Source organism: Rana temporaria, chromosome 9 (genome assembly GCF_905171775.1).
Source record: "Rana temporaria chromosome 9, aRanTem1.1, whole genome shotgun sequence".
Lineage (NCBI taxonomy): Eukaryota > Metazoa > Chordata > Amphibia > Anura > Ranidae > Rana > Rana temporaria.
In genome coordinates this window covers 90,053,294-90,074,667 of record NC_053497.1, presented here as the reverse complement: position 1 = coordinate 90,074,667, position 21,374 = coordinate 90,053,294, and the positions used below count along the sequence as shown (strand labels likewise).

General features: G+C 41.7%; 1 protein-coding gene across 5 annotated transcripts in view; it reads left to right on the top strand.

Annotated features, from left to right (window-relative positions):
• COL4A5 (collagen type IV alpha 5 chain) overlaps positions 1–21,374 on the top strand; it is a 203,281-nt gene that overhangs the window by 45,658 nt on the left and 136,249 nt on the right. For all 5 annotated transcript variants that reach the window (XM_040323904.1, XM_040323901.1, XM_040323903.1 and 2 more), the window contains exons 2-3: positions 4,822–4,887; positions 15,398–15,487. In XM_040323904.1, coding sequence (XP_040179838.1) covers positions 4,822–4,887; positions 15,398–15,487 — 156 coding nt within the window. The remainder of the gene's footprint in view (positions 1–4,821; positions 4,888–15,397; positions 15,488–21,374) is intronic.

Genomic DNA, 21,374 nt, shown 5'->3' with positions numbered 1-21,374 from the left:
CGCTACTCACGTATGCGTTCGCTTCTGCACGCAAGCTCGGCGGGACGGGGCACGTTCCTGGCTCCTAATTTTTTTAGCTGGCTCCTAGATTTAAAGTGTAACTCCAGACACATTAGTTGCCCCCCCACACCCCCAACTCTATTTAAAAGAAAACAATCTTTGGCTGGGTTCTATTTTATGTAGCTGACAATGCTTCTGGCCTGCTAGCTGGTCATCATTGCTCAGGGAGGAGATAATCTGCCAACACAAGAAACTACAGTTTTCTTCCACGGAGAACCTTTTTTCAGCTTGCACTATTTATAATGGATTATCATAAATTTTTCAACATTCTGGTGACAAAAATGCTCTATAAAAAGGTAATTATGGTTACAAATCTCCAGCGTGCATTAAGAAGACTGATACGTTTGTGGTGCTGAGCCTTAGGTCATGTGAAATTTCAGCATTGCTAGTTCAGTGGGTAGTCTGGATTTGCTGACGCGCCTCTGCCTGTGGCTCCATTGTAACTTCTTGCTCACAGATTAGCACAGCTGCTGAATAAGCACTTCTGCCAGCTTTGAAGATTATAGTGCTAATCAATTCTCATATTCAGTTGACTGCAGCCTGCACTGAGGTTAAAGCACATTTATAAGCTGTAGCAGTAACCTGGAACCTATTGCACCACACAGTCCCTGACAAAAGTCTTGTCGCTTCTCTATTTTGTAGAAACTCCTGCTATTAACCTGACTTTTAATTAATCAATTGGTGTTAGAAATAGCTCATATAAAAAGCTCAAGCCCTCCCAAATGATGTTTAATGCACTAAAAAAAATTCGTTTCACTGAAAAAAGATTTATCATTTAAAGGAACACTAAAGGTTCGTTTTTTATTGCCTAAATTGCTCGCTGTAAGCTAGTGCATTACAATATCACTTACCTCGTCCTTCCATTTCCCCTCCAAATTAGAGTAATCCAGCTTTTAAAAAGTAATTTCCTGTCTCTTTTCTTCTTGCTTTCCACAAGCATCTGAGCCGTTTTGCATGGTGAAAAGCAGAACGTGCTCGCCCCCTCCCTATGACTACAGCCCTGCGTGACCTGCGTGAAGACGCTGTCTATCATTCACAGGCACGGAGGCAGGACATAAGTGGGTGTCTCTACAACGCTGTAGCTCTGCCTCCCGTGCATTGTTTTTCGTGTAGGCAGGGGACCTGGGAATGGGTGTATACTAGGGGCGGAGTGTGGTGGTGTTGTCGTTCGGCGACTTAAAAAAAAAAAGGCTCTGCGCATGCGCGATGCCGCTAAGCCTAATGGGAAATGTAGTTCCCATTAGGCCGTGAATTAGCAATAATGCACGCGCACAGCAAACCAGGAAGTGAGTGGTACTAATGATTCAGGAATGACGGAGGTTGATAAACAAGCTAGATTTTAACAGGTATAAAAGTATTTATAATGGCAATCATTACTTTTTTCTTTATCAGCAACTGTCAGATGTTAATTTAAGTGGAAAAGATTTTTATCTTTACTCCCCTTTAATCAAGACAGAAAGGTCAAATTGTGGCAAGACAAAAGTTTTGTTGCCTATACAGAAATTGAACAACTTTACTGAAAATCCAAAAATATGTCAGCAAATTAAGTAGTGGTGCTGTGAGATCTAAATTTAATATCTTGTATGACTTCCATGAGCTTGAAGGACAGCATCCATGCAGTTTGGCAAGGATTCATACAATTTATTGATGAAGTCATCAGGAATAGCAAAGAAAACAGTCTTGCATGCCTCCCAGAGTTCATCAATATTCTTTGGTTTTGTCTTCCATGCTTCCTTTTTCATCCTACACCACATATGCTCAATGATGTTCATGTCTGGTGACTGGGCTGGCCAATCCTGGAGCATCTTCATCTTCTTCGCCTTAAGGAACTTTGATGTGGAGATGGAAGTATGCGATGGAGCACCATCCTGCTGCAAAATTTGGCCTTTTTTATGGTTGGGAATATATGAGGTAGCTAAGATTTCTTGGTATTTTAGACTATTGATGTTGCCTTCCACCCTGCAGATCACTCGCACACCCCCATACTGGAGGTAACCACAGACCATGATTTTGCCTCCACCAAAAGCGACTGTGGTGTAATTCAACAGAAGATTCATCTAAAAAATCCACCTTCAGGCACTTTTCCAGAGTCCATCCTTTTAGCAGGCTGTGGCCCTTGGCAAATGCCACACGGTTTTTCAATTGTCTTTTGTTTAGTGCTGGCTTATGGGCACTGATTCGACCATGGAGGCCATTTCGAGACAGAATCCAACAAGCTGTTCTGGTTGACATAGGGACTTCAGGTGACCAGGTCTCGTGGAGCTCTGCTGCAGTGGAAAATGGGCTGGCCTTGGATTTTCGAGCCAACAAACGGTCCTCTTGAGTAGTTGTCTTGCAGGATCGGCCTGACCTGGCCTTGTCCAAAACGTCTCCAGTCTCTTCAAATCTTTTTTTCATCCTCTGAACTTGACGCTGAGACACATTGAAGGTGTCTGCCACATCAGCAGTGGATCTGGTCTTCAGCCTCTTGATAATCAACACTTTAGTCTCCGGGTTAATCTTAGGCATGTTTGCAGAGGTCTAGTGTACTGGTGTTCTTTTTTTACACACCTGAGACCTAATTGATCCATTATTAGTCACAGGTGAATCTCATATAACAAGGCGACAACACATGTCTTGGCAAAAATTGACTCAATGGGCTTTACCAAGCTGTGAATATTAGAATAATTTTTGTCAGTTTCGTTTTGCACTGAAACATTATTACAAAAGCTGTTGGGATTAAAATGACCCATTTCTTGTAACAAAATCTTGATTAGAAATATATTTTAGTTCAGGTCAATTTGTACATAAGCGACAAGACTTTTGTCAGGGACTGTACATATGACACTTCACTATTTAAAAGCTTGATTTACGAATGTCATCTGCCTATAAAGATGGTTATGTATGTGAGCAGCGGAAGGTTTGGAGACAGTCGGATGCCCAAATTTCCCCAATTACCTGTTTGGAGATGGTTAGATGGTCTTGCCATTTGTGATTATTAGGCCTGTTGCACAAAAATCTGTTCTCAGAAGAGACTGACAGACATTGGAATGCATTTTAAAGTTTGCCACACACAGTTAGATCTGTTAGTTTCCATTAGATTTACCAAGAAGTAAAGTATGAGCAGGGGTGGACTGACAACTCACGGGGCCTCCGGGCAATAGGAGATTATGGGGCCCCTGGGCAATAGGAGATTATGGGGCCCCCAGGCAATATATTATGGGGCCACACAGTATACACACACACATACAGTATACATACACAATATACACACACAGAATACACATGCACACACTGAAAAGTTACAGGGCAGGGCAGGGTAGCTATAATCTTGGGATTTTTTTAAAAAAAAACACAGATTTTTACATACTGTCCCTGGTTTTACTGAGGCTGGCAACCCTGATGGGGCCCCCTAGTGGCATGGGGCCCTTGAGCTATGCCTGAGTTCCCAAACGGTCAGTACGCCCCTGAGTATGAGGGTCTCTGATGAATTGTATAAGCAAACCTTTAAGCCTCGTACACACGCACGGATAAACCGTGCGTGTGTACGAGGCTTTCAGGTTTTTTGTCAAGAAAACTGCCCAAAATCTCGATGAGAAAAATAGAGAACCTGCTGTGTATTTTCTCGTCGTGATTTTCGGCAGTGTTTTCCTGCCGAAAAACCTGAGTGTGTATACTTACCTGTCGCCGTGGAAACCCGCGCATGCTTGAAATGACTTTGACGCATGCGCAGTAGATCCGAGGCATAGGTAGGGTGTAGCAAGATGGCGGCGACAGCATCGAATGTGACGAGCACCCTGTCGTAGTCGATGACGTCACCGCGTTCGTTCCATTCAAAAGAACGGCGGTTCTTTTGAATGGAGTGTCTGTACACTTGGCCGGCAAGAGAATCTTGCCAAGAATCTCGTCAGGAAAAACTATGTTTTTTTTTCCTGACGAGATTCTGGGCCGTGTGTACAGGGCTTTAGACTTAATAGTTGTGGGTTAACCTAAACTAAGTTATATAGAGACTGACCTCTGTTCCTCTCAACTAGACAATCTTTTCCCCTCTCTCCGTTTTCTGTTAGTGTCAGCGCCTTTCTTTTTGATATTTTCTACCCATCTCTATGTAAGGCACTGCCTACCAAAATCTAAATCCATATCTAAATACAACTGTCGAAATGGAACACAACGATCCACAACTTAGGTCTAGAAAATGCACAAATGTACATACCCATACCTCCCAACTTTCTGAGATGGGAATGAGGGACACCTATCAAAAAAAGTATGTAGGCATAGGGCACACCCCTTGCCACACCCCCTTAAAGGAGAATTGAACAAAAAAATATGATTGGTTAAACCCACAAGTGCTTTATTACCACTACTATTCCTTTATATTGGCTTTTGGAATTTACAAATGCAGGAATTTAGAAAAATCAGATGAACGGTTTAGCGCTGGGAAACACTTTTTGATAGATAAAAAGTGCATTTTATATACAATATTTATCTATATAAATCAGATCAAAATGAGGGACAAATGAGGAGGAATGAGGGACAGAGGGACATTGCTCCAAATCAGGGGCAGTCCCTCCAAATCAGGGACAGTTGGGAGGTATGCATTCCTTTATGTTTTAAATATATTTATCTATGTATGTGTACTATGATATCACTGCACACAATTTTGTCAATGTTCTACAACATTTATAGTAGCTTAAGAACAGAAAACTCAAACATAATAATGCAAAACAAAACAGCTTTATTTATAGACCTTACAATCTAATATTCTGTATTTTTTCTCCACAGGCATGTCAGGGTTGTTCATCGTCATCGTCATCAAAATGTGACTGCAGTGGCGTTAAAGGAGACAAGGTAAAAGTGCCTTCAGACACATTTTTGCAAAAAAAGTAACTTTTTAATATAATAGAACTGCAAAACTTGTCACAAATACTATCAGATAGATAAAGTTTAATCTCAGCTTTAGCCAAATGTGTTCTGGTTTTGAATAGAGAGGGAATGGTTAGAACTGCTGTAAGGTTTTAATTGTTGCTCTTATGCCCATTGAGGACATTTGGTGTCCTTCCTATTCTGCCGATATCGGGACAGGAAGTGGATGGAAATCTCCCTTATGGACTCAAACAATAAAATCTTGTTACATTTTTGTTCAGTAAAGAAATACCTTGTTACATTGGTGTTCAGTAGATAAATGCCCCCTTATATTGGTAGTCAGTAGAGAAATACCCCCTTACATTGGTGTTCAGTAGAGAAATGCCCCCTTACATTGGTAGTCAGTAGAGAAATATCCCCTTACATTGGTGTTTAGTAGAGAAATACCCCCTTACATTGGTGTTTAGTAGAAAAATACCCCCTTACATTGGTGTTCAGTAAAGAAATGTCCTCCTTACATTGGTGTTAAGTAGAGAAATACCCATTTACATTAGTGTTCAGTAGAGAAATGCCACTTATATTGGTAGTCAGTAGAGAAAAAAAACATTAATTGGTGTTCAGTAGAGAAATGCCCCCTTAAATTGATGTTCAGTAGAGAAATGCCCCCTTACAATGGTGCAATGGTGTTTAGTAGAGAAACCCCCCCTTATATTGGTAGTCAGTAGAGAAAAAAACCCTTACATTTGTGTTCAGTAGAGAAATAACCCCCTACATTGGTGTTCAGTAGAGAAATAACCCCCTACATTGGTGTTCAGTAGAGAAATGCCCCCTTATATTGGTAGTCATAAGAGAAATGCTCCCTTACGTTGGTGGTCAGTAGAGAAATCCCCCCTTACATTGGCGTTCATTGGAGAAATCCCCCCTTACATTAATGTTTAGTAGAGAAATAACCACCTACATTGCTGTTCAGTAGAAAAATCCCCCCTGACGTTGGTGTTCAGCAGAGAATTAACCCCCTACATTGGTGTTCATTAGAGAAATCCCCCCTTACATTGGTGTTCAGTAGAGAAATAACCACCTACATTGGTGTTCAGTAGAGAAATAACCCCCTACATTGGTGTTCAGTAGAGAAATAACCACCTACATTGGTGTTTAGTAGAGAAATCCCCCCTTACATTGGTGTTCAGTAGAGAAATAACCACCTACATTGGTGTTCAGTAGATAAATAACCCCCTACATTGGTGTTTAGTAGAGAAATAACCACCTACATTGGTGTTCAGTAGAGAAATCCCCCTCTTACATTGGTGTTCAGTAGAGAAATCCCCCCTTACGTTGGTGTTCAGTAGAGAAATAACCACCTACATTGGTGTTCAGTAGAGAAATAACCCCCTACATTGGTGTTCAGTAGAGAAATAACCACCTACATTGGTGTTCAGTAGAGAAATAACCACCTACATTGGTGTTCAGTAGAGAAATAACCCCCTACATTGGTGTTCAGTAGAGAAATAACCACATACATTGGTGTTTAGTAGAGAAATCCCCCCTTACATTGGTGTTCAGTAGAGAAATAACCACCTACATTGGTGTTTAGTAGAGAAATAACCACCTACATTGGTGTTCAGTAGAGAAATCCCCCTCTTACATTGGTGTTCAGTAGAGAAATCCCCCCTTACGTTGGTGTTCAGCAGATAAATAACCCCCTACATTGGTGTTCAGTAGAGAAATAACCCCTACATTGGTGTTCAGTGGATAAGTGCTTACCTACATAGGTGGTTGGTAGAGAGGAGGCCCTGTAAATTGGTGATCAGTGTGAGAAGTACCCCCTAGATAGCTGGTCAGAGGGAGAAGAGCCCCCTTCACTTGTGGGCAGTGAAAGGAATGCCTCACTACATTAGTAGTCAGAAGAAGTACCTTTAATATGATGAATAGTGGGAGTGTTCTCCTACTGGGTTAATGGGTTGATGTAGGAGCCAGACACCATCAGGTATGAAATCTATCCACCTAACTAGTGTGGAAAAAAAGTTATATCAATTTTTAATCTTTTAATTTTGAACTGGGATTTCTTTCTGCATGTGTCTGTAACAGCATAATATTACATTAGAGAATATTTATATATTATTTATCTAGAATTATTAGAAGTTTGTTTCTGCCATTGATTTGTTTAGACAAGTGGCATGCCTTCAGTATTGCTAATAATAAATGAATTCTTAAGCAGGTATAATTTGAGAAAATAAAAAACTCTGCAAGTATAAGCAAAACATGGCATTATTCATGTAATTGCTTCTTTGTTCTGCTCCTAGTGTGCATGGACCCTAAAATATTGCTTTTCCCTTTTTTGAATAAGTCTGCAAACATGCTCTGACAATGCTGGCAATTACATAAAACATTTCAGAGCCACACTATACATGTGCAAGGTACGCAGTTCTGCAGAAAACCATGTGCTGGTTAACCTTATCTCCGCGCCCCTTCCCGTTGTTTCTTCAAATAAAAATGATATATCTTAATCTTACTTTTTACAAATGTGCTCCTTCTGAGTCAAGCTACCATGTCCAGTTCTGTTGAAGAAGACATGGATTATTACCAAGACTTGTTGATACCAAGCAAGGTGTTGGGTGGTGCTGCAGTTCAGCTGCCTGAGTACAAATACCATGCTCACATTCAAGCCATCAGCAGGCAGGAGCCAGCATGTGTTCTATTCAGATGGTTAGTTACAACATGCTTGGTACAATCTGTTTTATGAGACATCTTTCATGTGTTTGATGAGTTGTTTAGTTAAGGTTGTCTTAGGGAATAACATTAAATGTAGGTCAGAAATACCACTATGCAGAAACGCCCTGAGAAATGAAAACTTGCGTTTGTTAACGATAAGATAGATTGACAGGATGACACTGTTAGATTACTATATATTATAGTGTAGAACATTCTTTAAAAAAAAAACATTTTATTTATAATCATAACCTGAACAGGAGATCTCAAGAGGTGCCAAAAGTATGTTTTAGAAGCTCTATATTTGTGAGATATTCAGTATGTTCTTTGGGAATCTAGTGGAGTAGGTGGGGTCCTTGGAAAATTCAATGACAGACGATGGAGTCAACGAAACATTGTACACTGACAAGTAAAGTCAGAAAAACAGACACTTGCAAATGACATCGACTTTTAATGCCACATCGACTCTGGTACACTGAGTACTGGTAATACACAGATCACAGATACAGCGGCATTGCCATGAACAGTGGTTGGAATAAGGCCTCGTACACACGACCGAGTTTCTCGGCAAAAAACAGCAAGAAACTTGCTGGGAGATATTTTTTTGCCGAGGAAACTGGTCGTGTGTACATTTTCGTCAAGGAAACTCGACGAGCCAAAAATAAAGCAGGTTCTCTATTTCCTCGACGGGAATGGAGAAACTTGCCTTGTCGAGTTCCTCGACAGCCTTACAAGGAACTCAACGAGGAAAACGATGTGTTTCGCCGGTCGAGTTCCTCGGTCGTGTGTACGAGGCTTAAGTCATTTGCATACAGGCTGGTTCCCTGGCTGTCATACAGATCCAAGGGCTTCAGTAGTTTATGAATTATCAAATCAAACACTTATGCAAATTAGGGCCCGGATTCACGTAGAGCGGCGTATATTTGTGCAGGGCGTAGCGCATCTCATATGCGCTACGCCGACGTAACATTGAGAGGCAAGAACAGTATTCACAAAGCACTCACTCCCAACGTTGCGCCGGCGTAAGGTAAATTGTCCGGCGTAAGCCCGCCTAATTCAAAGTAGGAAGGAAGTGGGCGTAATCCATTAAATGAAGCTTGACCCCATTCAAATGAAGGCCCGAACGAACGGCGCATGCGCGCGCATGCTTAGAATCACGTTGAATTTACTCCCTAAGATACGATGGCTCAATGCCTACGACGTTAACGTAACCTACGCCCAGCCTCATTCACATACGACTTACGTAAACAACGTAAAATATGACGGCTGTTCCCTGGTCCATACCCTAACATGACTTACACCTGCTTTATGTGGAATAACTTTACGCCAGACGTACGCCTTACGTAAATGGCGTAGATTACTGCGACGGGCGTAAGTACGTTAGTGAATCGACGTATCTCACTCATTTACATGTTCGATGCGTAAATCAATGGAAGCGCCCCTTGCGGCCAGCCTAAATATGCGCACAAGATACGACGGCGTAGGAAACTTACGTCGGTTGTATGAAGCCAAAATTCAGGCGTATCTTACTTGCAGAATAAGGCGCATTGATACGACGGCGCATCCGTGCACTTACACGGCGTATCAGTAGATACGTTGGCGTAAGTGCTTTAAGAATCCGGGCCTAGGTGTTTTGACTTCACTCTGACTTTCCTGATCGAATGCCCTGTACACACGATTGGAATTACCGATGGGATAAAATCCAATGGAATTTTCTGTCGGAATTCCGTTCAAGATGTCTTGCATACACACTGTCAGACCAAATTCCAACCGTCCAAAACGCGGTGACGTAAAACACTACGACGAGCCGATAAAAATGAAGTTCAATGCTTCCGAGCATGCGTCGACTTGATTCTGAGCATGCGTGTTTTTTTCTCCGTCGGAGTTCCACACCAGGGCCGGATCCAGAGTCTAGTCTCGGGAGGGGCACTACCAGAAAATATATTTTTTTGGGGGGCAATTTATCAGGGAAATGACTGGTGTTAGCGCTTCAATGATCACGGTACCATGGTTGTTATGGTATCAGGATGATTGAGGCACATTATTTATATTATTACATTGTAACATAAAATGAAATGCTTAAACTCACCATAATGCAGAATCAGTGGGAGCCCCGAGTGTGTCACTTGCCACTAGATGCAGCTTGTCACACGTTGCAGATGGTCACTTGCCGCATGTTGCAGATTGTCACAAGTTGCGGAATGTCACTTGCCTGCCACCAGATGCAGATTGTCACTTGCCACGTCACCTGCCACATGTTGCGGATAGTCACTTGCCGCGTCACCTGCCACATGTTGCGGATAGTCACTTGCCGCGTCACCTGCCACATGTTGCGGATAGTCACTTGCCGCGTCACCTGCCACATGTTGCGGATTGTCACATCACCTCCCACAAGTTGCGGAATGTCACTTGCCGGATTGTCAGGTGCTAAGGTGGTGTTTTTCTTGTCAGAGTCAGTCAGCAGAGAGATGATGTAATCTCTCTGCTGCCTGCACAGTGAGGGCGGAAGTTACTGCAGGGATGCAGAGCGGTGAGAGATGATATAATTTCTTTGCTCCCCCGGCCGCTGGCTTGTTGATTGGCCAGCTGCCCTCACACCCACAGAGCCGACCAGCTGACCGCCCACTCTCTGACTCTCACTCGCCACATAAAAGGCCGTTCTTTTGAATGGCAAGAAAGCAGTGACGTCAAAGACTACGACGAGCCGGCTAAATTACGTTCTATGCTAGCGCGCATGCGTCAAATTGTTATTTCCCCCTCAGGTAAGCATACAGATGACCGGTTTTCTCGGCACTCTGCTGGGAATCCCGATGGGAAAATAGAGAGCAGCCTGGTACACACGACCGGTTTTCTTAGCAGGAAAACTGCCAGAAGAGCTTTTGGCTGGCCGTGTGTATGCTTCCTAGCAGTTTTCCCGACAGCAAAACTGCCGGAAAAAAATAGAGAACCTGCCGAGAAAACCGGTCGTCTGCATGCTTGCCTAAAGGGGAAATAAACAGTGCATGCTCGATAACAATTTGACGCGCAGTAGCATAGAATGTAATTTAGCCAGCTTGTCGTAGTCTTTGACATCACCGCGTTCTTGCCATTCAAAAGAACGGCGGGTCTTTTGTGTGGCTGTGTGTATATATATCTTTTCAAGGTAAGCTTGGCAGGAATCTCGTCGGGAAAACTGACGGTTTTTAAACAGATGGGATTCCTGGCTGTGTGTACAGGGCTAGCAGGTTCTCTATCTTTTTCCGGCAGTTTTTCTGTCGGGAAAACTGCTAGGGAGCATACACATGGCCGGGATTCCCAGGCCAAAAGCTCTCCTGGCAGTTTTCCTGCTGGGAAAACCGGTCTTGTTTACGAGGCTTAAGACTAATTCCCGAACAGGTCCACCTTTTCTGTGTATGATGGCGCATGGCAATTCCAAAGCCACTATTGGACTATGTCAAAAGAAAAGCAGACCAGAGGGAAACTGGTCTCTCAATTCTCACCGTAAAGGTGTTGTAAAGGTTCGTTTTTGATTTTCTAAATAGTTTTTTTAAGCTAGTGCATTGTTGGTTCACTTACCTTTTCCTTCTAAATGGTTTTTTTTCTCACTTCCTGTAAGCTTGCCCCATCAGCTGAGCCATTCACAGTGTCTCTCCTCAAGGATGTAGTCCCGAGGGAGGGGGCGAGCATGCTGACTAACCCCCAGCAAGAACGGCTTGGATGATGGGGACAAGCTTACTGATAAGGAACAGGAAGTGAGAAATTCAGACAAAGGAAAAAAACATTTAGAATGGAAATCGAAGGAAAAGTTAAGTGAACCAACAATGCACTAGCTTAAAAAACCTATTTAGAAAATCAAAAACAAACCTTTAGAACACCTTTAAGTTCACATCATGTACCTGCCAGCATAACAGGCACAGTGGATGGGAAAAGGTAGTAGGGTTAAGTTATTGTACTGCGGAAAGAAGTGTCCATTGTGGAGACACCTTCCTCAGTGCAAACACAGACGGATTTATGTACCTGTCTCTGATAGGTATGTGAATAGGTTTCAAGCACCGTCACTTTCAGAGCTGCTCCCTGATGGAATTTTAAAGGGTGTTTACGTCACCCTTTATGAATTCCTCAGAAATCTTCTCCCTTATGTTGCTGTTGATCAGTATGTATTTTTAGATTCATAAATAAGTTGCTGTATGTAAATGTAATTTAAACCAATGATCACAAGCATATGTACAGCAATTATGAAAGTTCTTTAATAGCAAAATTGCACCATAGAAAATGATACTTGTAAATATGATCATACATCATTGTCTCTAGAAAAGTAAGAACTTAGGAGGAAATTATAGCCAGTGTATAATTAGTCTAAAATACCTCCCTCAGGGGAAGTCTGTGGTATTGCTCTGGAGATGTGCCCAGCTAAAGCTTTGAATCAGATGTTCTCACAGAGTCTGAGCTTGTTACCAGCCGGTATGTTCAGACAGCGTCCCTCTCTCTGTCACATGTACACCTGCCGAGTGGCTTTGATTGGAAAAATGTATTCTTATTCCAAAAGATCACACACCTAACTAGAGGATCCACGACTTCCCAAACCTAGCACTCTACTCTGACTTCATTTGCTGCCTGATTGTTTGAAATTTCAAAGTATTAAAACCATTTTAAAGGCAAATAGCATTTTCAGATGTCAGCAGTGACAGTCTACATTTTTCTTTATCCAAGCTTCCTTTAATCACTGTTAAGTATATAAGTACAATGCATGCTTACCTGCTGCTATAGGTCATAGCACTCACTACAGGGGACCTTTCTGTACTAGAATTAGAACTATCATATAAAGCAGGATAGTGCATAAGCAGGATGCCATTCCTGTCTCTTCAGACCCCTCCAGTAGTCTGGTGGCTATTATTATAATAGGGTGCATATTGTTCCTAATTGTTTTGCACAGACTATTTCCTCTCATTGCAGGACTTATTTATACAATATTTCGACATTCATCATTGAAAGCTTGACAGAACAAGTGATAGTAATACTGACGTTTCATATTACCTTATTCCTTGCAGGATAGTCTGTAAACCTTATGTCAGATTTTTCCTATATACTTATAACTGAAACAACATAGTTCACCCAAATTCCCCCCCAGTCTATTTCAGCATTAAAGCGAAGGTTCCGCGGTCCATTGATTTTTTTTTCTCTGTACATTCAATGGGCTTTCAGATAACAACTTATAGCCGGATTCACAGACATCAGCGCATATTTATGCCGCCGTAGCGTATCTTTTGTACGCTACGCCAACGCAGCGCAGAGAGGCAAGCACCGAATTCACAAAGCACTTGCTCCCAAATCTGCGCTGGTTTTCTAAGGCACAAGCCGGCGTAGGTGGAAGTGGGCGTGAGACATGCAAATGAGGCGTGACCCCATGCAAATGATGGGCCGAGTGCCAGACAGATACATATAACGAACGACGCATTCGCCATCCCGTGGCCGCATCCCAGTGCGCATGCTCAGAATCACATCAAAACAACTGCCTAAGATACGTTGAATCACTGCCTACGGCGTGAACGTAATCTACGCCCAGCCATATTCACGTCCAACGTAAACTACATAAAAAAACGACGGCTTATGTTCCCTGGTCCATACCTTTGCATGGGTTGCGCCTCATATATGGGGAATAAATTTACGCCGGACGTACGACTTACGCAAACCGCGTATATCGGGCGCAAGTATGTTTGTGAATCGCCGTATTTCCCTCATTTGCATATTTGAATCGAAAATCATTGGGAGCGCCACATGCATCCAGCGTAAATATGCGCCCACGATACGCCGGCGTAGGCAAGTTACGGATGAAGCCTATTTTTAGGCATATCTTGGTTTCTGGTTCGGCGCATAGATACGACGGCGCACATTTGTACTTACGACGGCGTATCTGGAGATACGTCGGTGTAAGTGCTTTGTGAATCCGGGCATTAGTACTCACATGTTTGCCGATTAAAAGCATTCCCAGTCTGTTTTTGTTTAAAAGATAAACTTATAAAACCCGATCCTGGCATTTACCATTTTGCTTGTGGGCATTGTGAAACCCACAAGCACGGACTTCCGGGAAGCGGTGAATGCTCGTCTCCCAGCATTCACCACTCTATCTTGCACTAAATGGCAATATATACCTGAGTGCCCTGAATTAACATGACGGAATTAGATCCTCCCTCGTCACGTGACCGGCTGGATGAGTCACGTGTCGAGTGAAATCTCGAGAGATTTCGCTGCACGGCGTTCCGCATTGTCTCCTGGGAAGCATGACACTGTGCTCCCAGGAGATATTGCGGAGACCTCCCAGCAAACACAGTGGCGCCGGGGAAAACAACAGATACGCCTACTCCCGCAGGAGGAAAACCCAGAAGTGCATCTTTATACAGCAGATTCACGGTAATTAAAGCAGCACCAAAAAAAATGGTGCAATGATATGGATAACATAAAGTTGACATTTTGGGTGAACCTCTGCTTTAAGTTACCCCCACATTCCATATTTCTTATAGTGTATTTTGTATCATGTAGTTTGGTTACCTCTCTTTGTATTGCTTTCTTTGTGTGAAATACTGGGCGGCCAGTCCCTCTGCTTTCTTATTTCAGACTGAACACACTAGGCATGAGGGCCCATCAAGTCCAGTGTGGTCAGTTTTTGGCTGTGCAGGGAGCACAGCCTGCCTCTCTTTCACTGTTCAGACTTCTGCTGACACCCCCCCCCATATTGCACAGCCATTTACTGGGAAGATCAGTGTACTGCTATTTCTTCACCCCCTCCTCTTCAGGCTCCTTATGCAGCAGAGAACAGAGATTATGTGAATATATATATATATATATATATATATATATATATATTTATTTATTTCTACTCTATTTTAGACTGAATGAGATATTTTACAAGGTAAGGGTTCAAATATACTTTAATGCAGGAGTAATGTGTAAATGATATAGATTATAAGGCCTTATGCACGCTGGACATTTTTAATGCTGCTCTTAGGGGAGTCTGGTGTTTTTTTTCTGCATGTTAGTCTATGTGTCCTTGCACACATAGGTGTTTAGAAGAGTTTTGAGGCATGGGGCATTTAAAGGCATAATAAAAAACAAAACAAAAAAAAAAACTGCCAGCATGTCCAGGAGCAGTGGCATTTTGACATAAGTATGTTTTTTTTATAAAATGTTTGATAGCATTGTTTTACACTATGTGCAGCGTTCTCAATATTCCATGTGTATTCCCTGGCTGTAGATATTTATGATGGAGGGAAGTAGTGACATCATATATACAGGATTTGAGCTAATTACCTTCAAGTGCTATATGACTTCTCATTTTGAGGGTCATACTATTCCGGTAAGACTCTGATATGGGCACTGGTGTGGGAGCACTTAGTGTTTTTTTTTCACCTTTAGTTTTCCACATTATTATGTAGAGATGTATATGAAGATTATCTCTTCTAGAACTCACAGTGGAGTTCTTTTGTAGGCATGGACATTTTATGATAGATACACATACAGGACTGTTATTAGTTTGGTTGTTATTTCGTTGAGCGCTGCGTGTTTGTTTGGTTTATATGATTTTACCATTTTTGTATCTAATGGTGTGCTAGCTGCAGATTTTTGAATTTCACCCTTTAGCACAATTTATTTTTAAGTGTTAATTATATGTATAGAAAAGGTACATTTGTGTTTGGCCCTTATTATAATGCTGTGCTTCATATTTAGTATTCAAATCCAACTGTAAACTATGTTAATGTTTTATTATGCAATTCTTTAAGTCTTTAATAATTATCAATGTTTGTCTTTCTTATAGGGTGAAAGGGGGCTTCCTGGATTAGAAGGACAGATTGGATTACCTGGATTTCCAGGACCTGAAGGACCACCTGGATCTCGGGGTCTAAAGGTAAGTCAGCAAAATATTCTGGTACTAATAGCCTATATTATTAGCCTTCATTTGTTTTATATGGATATTATTGGGTTGGTTCAGTACATTTCAGCTCCTGCCTGGCCATGTGATCTCCCCTGTGTCTGACAGTGGTGGCTGCAGGGGAGAGGAGAGATTGCCCTGACAGTGGCTAGTAAATCCTGAAGTGGTAACATTACCCATAGGCATTAATGGCCATTGTTGGCATTTCCTGACCGACATAGGGGAGCGGGACCATGTGACCAGACCAGAGAGGCCTGAAAATATGTAAATATACAGTTCTTTCTTACACAGGTGTTAAGAGGGGGAAGGGGACAGTTTTAAGCTAGGTTAGGGTTTAAAGTGGATGTAAACCCCCCATGCACCCAGTGAAGTGAAAAGCCTCAAATGAAACACAGAGATTAACCAAATCTCCCTACATTGGTTTTACACGTATATCTGCTGTGTTCACATTTATATACTGTTTAGAAAGTTGAGATTGTGTTAGGAGATTTTCTCTTACTGGTCAACACAGAGTGTGTTGTCTGGGCATACAGCCAAGATAGCTAACATTGCTGATTGGAGGAAAGGCACACACCCCCTCTCCTCATAGGCAGAGACTCTCAGAGCTGTTTTGTAATAGGAGCTGCTCTCTGCTACTCTATTTTAGCAACCTCCTTTGACAAAAGATTCAGGCTGATTTTGTCTAAAAAGTTAAAAAATATGTCAGGAGTTCTCAGGCTGATAACAGGGGAACAGTTTAGAAGAGAGCTATAAGACTTAGCTCATTGAAAAGAGATAACAAAACACTGCAGATATATGTGCCCAGCTCAAATTTCATGAATCGGGTTTACATCCACTTTAAGTTAGGGTTAAGCTAGAATTCCACTTTAAACAAGCAGTCTGTAGGATTAAAAGTCAAGTATAGGAGTTTTTTCAGGTACCCTGGAGCCCCAAATCCTAGTTTGTTCTATTATGCACATATTAGCATTTCTAAGGTGTCGAGTTGGTCTGCCCCACTGACCTTTAGTATCTTTAATTTGGCTAGTTGGGATGCCCAGTGCCCACCATACGGATGGACTGGTTGAAAGGTATGAGGGATTGTGCGCCAGTCCTTGATACTGTATGTGTAAATTTTTTAGCCTGTAGCAGGTTTAACATGTCAGATAAGGTTTAGGTTTGCGTTAAAGCAACCTTTCCTTTTTCCAACAAGTAGCGCTGCTTTAAACTGCACCTGTGGCTAGACTATGGGCAATGAATCATTTACATATTCTTAACAAAGTGTAAAACAATTTTTACAAAAATCCATTCCAGACCTCTATAGCTGCTTTTAACATGAATTTATTATTTCCTAAAGGTCACAGCAAAGACTCTAAAGTCCAGGTGGCCATCACAAAGGCACATAGAAAACAACTGTTTGCTATGCGCCCCGTTCACACCACAATGGAGTGGTGATGTGCAGTGCAGTGCCCTGTGGAAAATGCGGACATGCTACATGTACCTGCAATGCAGAACCACGCAGAGCACTGTGGGGTTATTTACTAAAACTGGAGCGTGCAACATCTGATGCAGCTCTGCATAGAAACAAATCAGCTTTCAGGTTTTATTGCGAATGCTTAATTGAACAAGGTGAAGTTAAAAGTTGATTGGCTACCGTGCACTGCTGCAACAGATTTAGTAAATCTTCCCCTATGTGTCACTAAACCCTAAACCCCAGAGCAGTATGCTCTTCAACTTCAACTTCAAAAAAGTTGGAAAAAAAGAGTGCACAGTGCAGTGCTCTGAAATATCTTATTGCACTGCCCCTCACCAGACTTCAAAGAAACAGCAGCATAAATGCTAAAACAAAGTGTTTTAGCATTCAGCAAAGTGTGCCTTAACAGCTCTAATGATTGTTTACATTAGAGGACTGGTGGCTTTGAAAATACAGAATGTTGTTAACTTTTGAAAGCGGGTTTCTTCACAATGCTTATAGATACAAAGATAAATGTGGGCTTGATTTAAAGTGCTTTTACTGCTTGTTTAAAATATGTGACTACTTTAGAGTGCATTTTATGACCACAGGTTTACTTTAAAGCTGAGCTCCAGACATAAATGTTATTAGACATGTATGAAGCTGCTTCCATACCTTTATAGACCTTCCTTTTGTTTGAGAATGCAGTTATACTGGCAGTAAGAAATCTAACCTTTTCTTAGAGAAAAGTCCCCTGCCCATTTATTGTTTAGTAAATAAAACTGATGTTCTCTGTGTGTGTTATCACCAGGTCACTGGTTTTGTATATTACACACTGTATCTCTGGTGTAATGACATCCCCGCTTGCTGCAGTGGGTGGACATAGGAGTCTCAGACTTCCGGCCTGAACCATCATGTAAATGCATCATTTAACATGCCCAGAGTCTCACCCACATGCCCATACATTCTGTTCATTGATTCTTACATGATGGGATTTGTAGTTTCAGTGGGGGCTGACATCACTGCTTCTCAGAAGCCTCCGCTCAGTTCCCAGGACTTGATAAATCTTCCATATGTTTTCACAGGATTTAACATTTTTACAAAAGTTTTACATAAAAAAAAAAATTCTTAGAGCTGGTTCACACTACCGCGACCTGGGGGGTGACTTGTGTCGCCCCTAGTCCCCCGACATGACAAATGACATGGAAGTGAATGAGAGCCGTCTTAATGTACACTACTGAAGTCGCTCAGAAAAGGTTCTTGTACTACTTTAAGATGACTTCTAGGCGACTTGTACCCATTGATTTCAATGGAAGTTGCCTCCAATTTGGATCCCCTGTTTTAACTGAAGCAACTTTACAGGAAGAGAAACTAGTTTTCTCAGGCAAACCCCTCCCTCCCACAGAGCTGATTACTGTTTGATTGGCCACTGGCAAAGTCGCCTTGTAAGTTGCCCCAAGTCATGCTGAAGTCGCCTCGCAAAGTCGCGCCCAGAGTCGTGTTGCCCCTGTGTGAACCGGCTCTTAAGCAGTTTTGTGATACTTATGAAATTGAACTATTGTTCATTCAGCCTTAAGTAATTTTAAATACAGTTCATCATGTCCCCCAGTGCATTCAGTCTCCTATGCTTTTCAAAAACCTAATATGAGTGTCAATATTTTACCCCATTATAACATTGTCAAATGCCAAATGCAGCCTGTCCAAACCCCAGCACTTGTAGCTGATGATACTACACATGTTCAGCTTTATATGTTACAGCACTTGTGTGTTATCTAACATTTCGATGATAGTGGGGTTAGTAAACACACAGAGCCAGAAATGCAGTTAAAGGAGGTTTAGAAATAAATACATTTTCTGCACACCTTGTCAAGTCTCTATAATGTTAACCCAGTGTGTCTTTCTTATGAAAAAATACGTTTTTACAAAGAGACATTGTTTAATACTTGTATTCCTTGGTAACATGTATTGCTTTCATATATTTTAAAGGAATTATAGTATACCAGGACTGTTTTCAAAAGCTTATAGAAAGGTTTAACTTTAGCAAAAAGCCCTCCTACATCAATCAATCCCTATTAAACTGTAGGTGTACCGCAGTGTTAATTTTGGCAGCAAATTTCGATTTAGTTTTAGTCTTAGGCCGGGTACTCACGACCAAACATGTATGGTGAAAGCGGTCCGTCGGACCGTTTTCACCATACATGTCTGCCAGAGGGCTTCTGTACGATGGTTGTACACACCATCGTACAGAAGTCCGCGTGTAAACAATACGCGGGGCGTGTCCGCGGTGTCGCCGCGTCGATGACGCGGTGTCGCCGCGACAATGACGCAGCGACATGGGCGGGCCGCCTTTAAAATGCTTCCACGCATGCGTCGAAGTCATTCGACGCATGCGAGGGACGGCGGGCGCCTGGACATGTACGGTAGGTCTGTACTGACGACCGTACATGTCCGAGCGGGCAGGATTCCAGCGGACTGTTTTAAAACAAGTCCAGGAATATTTGTCCGCTGGGAAAAGGCCCGGCGGGCAAATGTTTGCTGGAATTCGGCCCGCTCGCGCCCACACACGACCAAACATGTCTGCTGAAACTGGCCTGCGGACCAGTTTCAGCAGACATGTTTGGTCGTGAGTACGGGGCCTAAGAGCTAAAATTGCATTTTAGTTTTAGTCCCATTTTAGTCTTGCAATTGTTTTAGTTTTAGTCGTATTTAGTCGACTAAATCTCCAGGACATTTTAATTGGCTAATATGTCCTACATTTTAGTTAACTAAAATCATTTTAGTTGACTAAAACAAATGTTAGTCATCTAAAATTGAATGGGTGTAGTTAAATTGTAATGCATTATTTAAGCATTTCTCTACAATTTCCAAACTCATTATATACTGTTGGAGAGAAAAATTGAATATGTTATTATTTATATTATTGACGTATGAACATGCACTACAGACCAGTGTTAATGTCAAATTTCAATTTAGTTTTAGTCTTAGGCCGCATTCACACCTGAGCTTAGCGTTTTCGGTCGTTTTACACGTATTTGCGCGTTTGCATACATCGTTGCCCGACGTTTTTGAACTTCGTAGTTTTTTATTTTAGCCAATAGGAAAAATGCTCATCTCTTTTATCATTTGTTGCTATGTTTGTAGATTTTTTTTATCTTCTTCCTGGGTGAATATTCTATTTCACAGAACAGATTAAATCGACATGACAAAACGCCCGTAGAAACGCTCGTTGTCGCGCTAGACGCTTGAATCAAGCGTTTACATTAGTTTCTATGGGAATACAAACGTTCAAAAACGCCAAAATCAGCCTGATTCGCAACAAAAAAAGGGTCCAGAACTTGTTTGAGCTTTAGGCGTTCGGCTTCAGGCGTTTTGGAGTGGAGATGTGAACCATCTCCATAGATAATAATGGATTTTTTCCCCTCTAGAGTTTTATAGGCTTCAGGCTACAAAACACTCAGGTATGAATGCAGCCTTATGCCGCGTACACACGATCGGTCCATCCGATGAAAACGGTCTGATGGATTTTTCCATCGGTTAACCGATGAAGCTGACTGATGGTCAGTCGTGCCTACACACCATCAGTTAAAAAACGATCGTGTCAGAACGCGGTGACGTAAAACACAACGACGTGCTGAAAAAAATGAAGTTCAATGCTTCCAAGCTTGTGTCGACTTGATTCTGAGCATGCCTGGAATTTTAACAGATGGACGTGCCTACAAACGATCGTTTTTTTTCTATCGGTTAGGTATCCATCGGTTAAATTTAAAACAAGATTGAATTTTTTTAACCGATGGATAAATAACCGATGGGGCCCACACACGATCGGTTTGGTCTGATGAAAACGGTCCATCAGACCGTTTTCATCGGATGGACCGATTGTGTGTACGCGGCATTAGTCTTTTGACTAAAATGGCATTTTAGTTTTAGTCCCATTTTAGTCTTTTGACTAAAATGAAATTTTAGTTTTAGTCGTATTTTAGTCATCTCAATTATTTTTATTATTTAGTAGACTAAAATGGTATTAAGTTAGTCGACTAAAATGTTTAGTTGGTTTTAGTCGACAAAATTAACACTGGTGTACTGTAGTGTACATCACTGTGCTGTGCGTGTTCAGTTTTGCAGTGGAGTTCATTTCTAAAGTGCAGTAATGATGTTGCCCACAAGATGGCAGTACAATCTTCAATCATGCTGAAAGAGTACTACAGAACTATGGGATTGATTTATTATAGGAATGAAAACTGTTTGATTTGCTAAAACAATGTTCACTTAGCTTAGTAGATAAGGCTTGTCTTTGTTCGCTTTGAATACCCATTAAATTGCAGGGGAAATAATAAAAAAAAACAGAGTTTTGTCTGCAGATATTTGGGTGATTGAAGAGAATACAGCTTTACATTATTCACTAAGCTACGTTAATATTGACTTTGTGAACAGTCT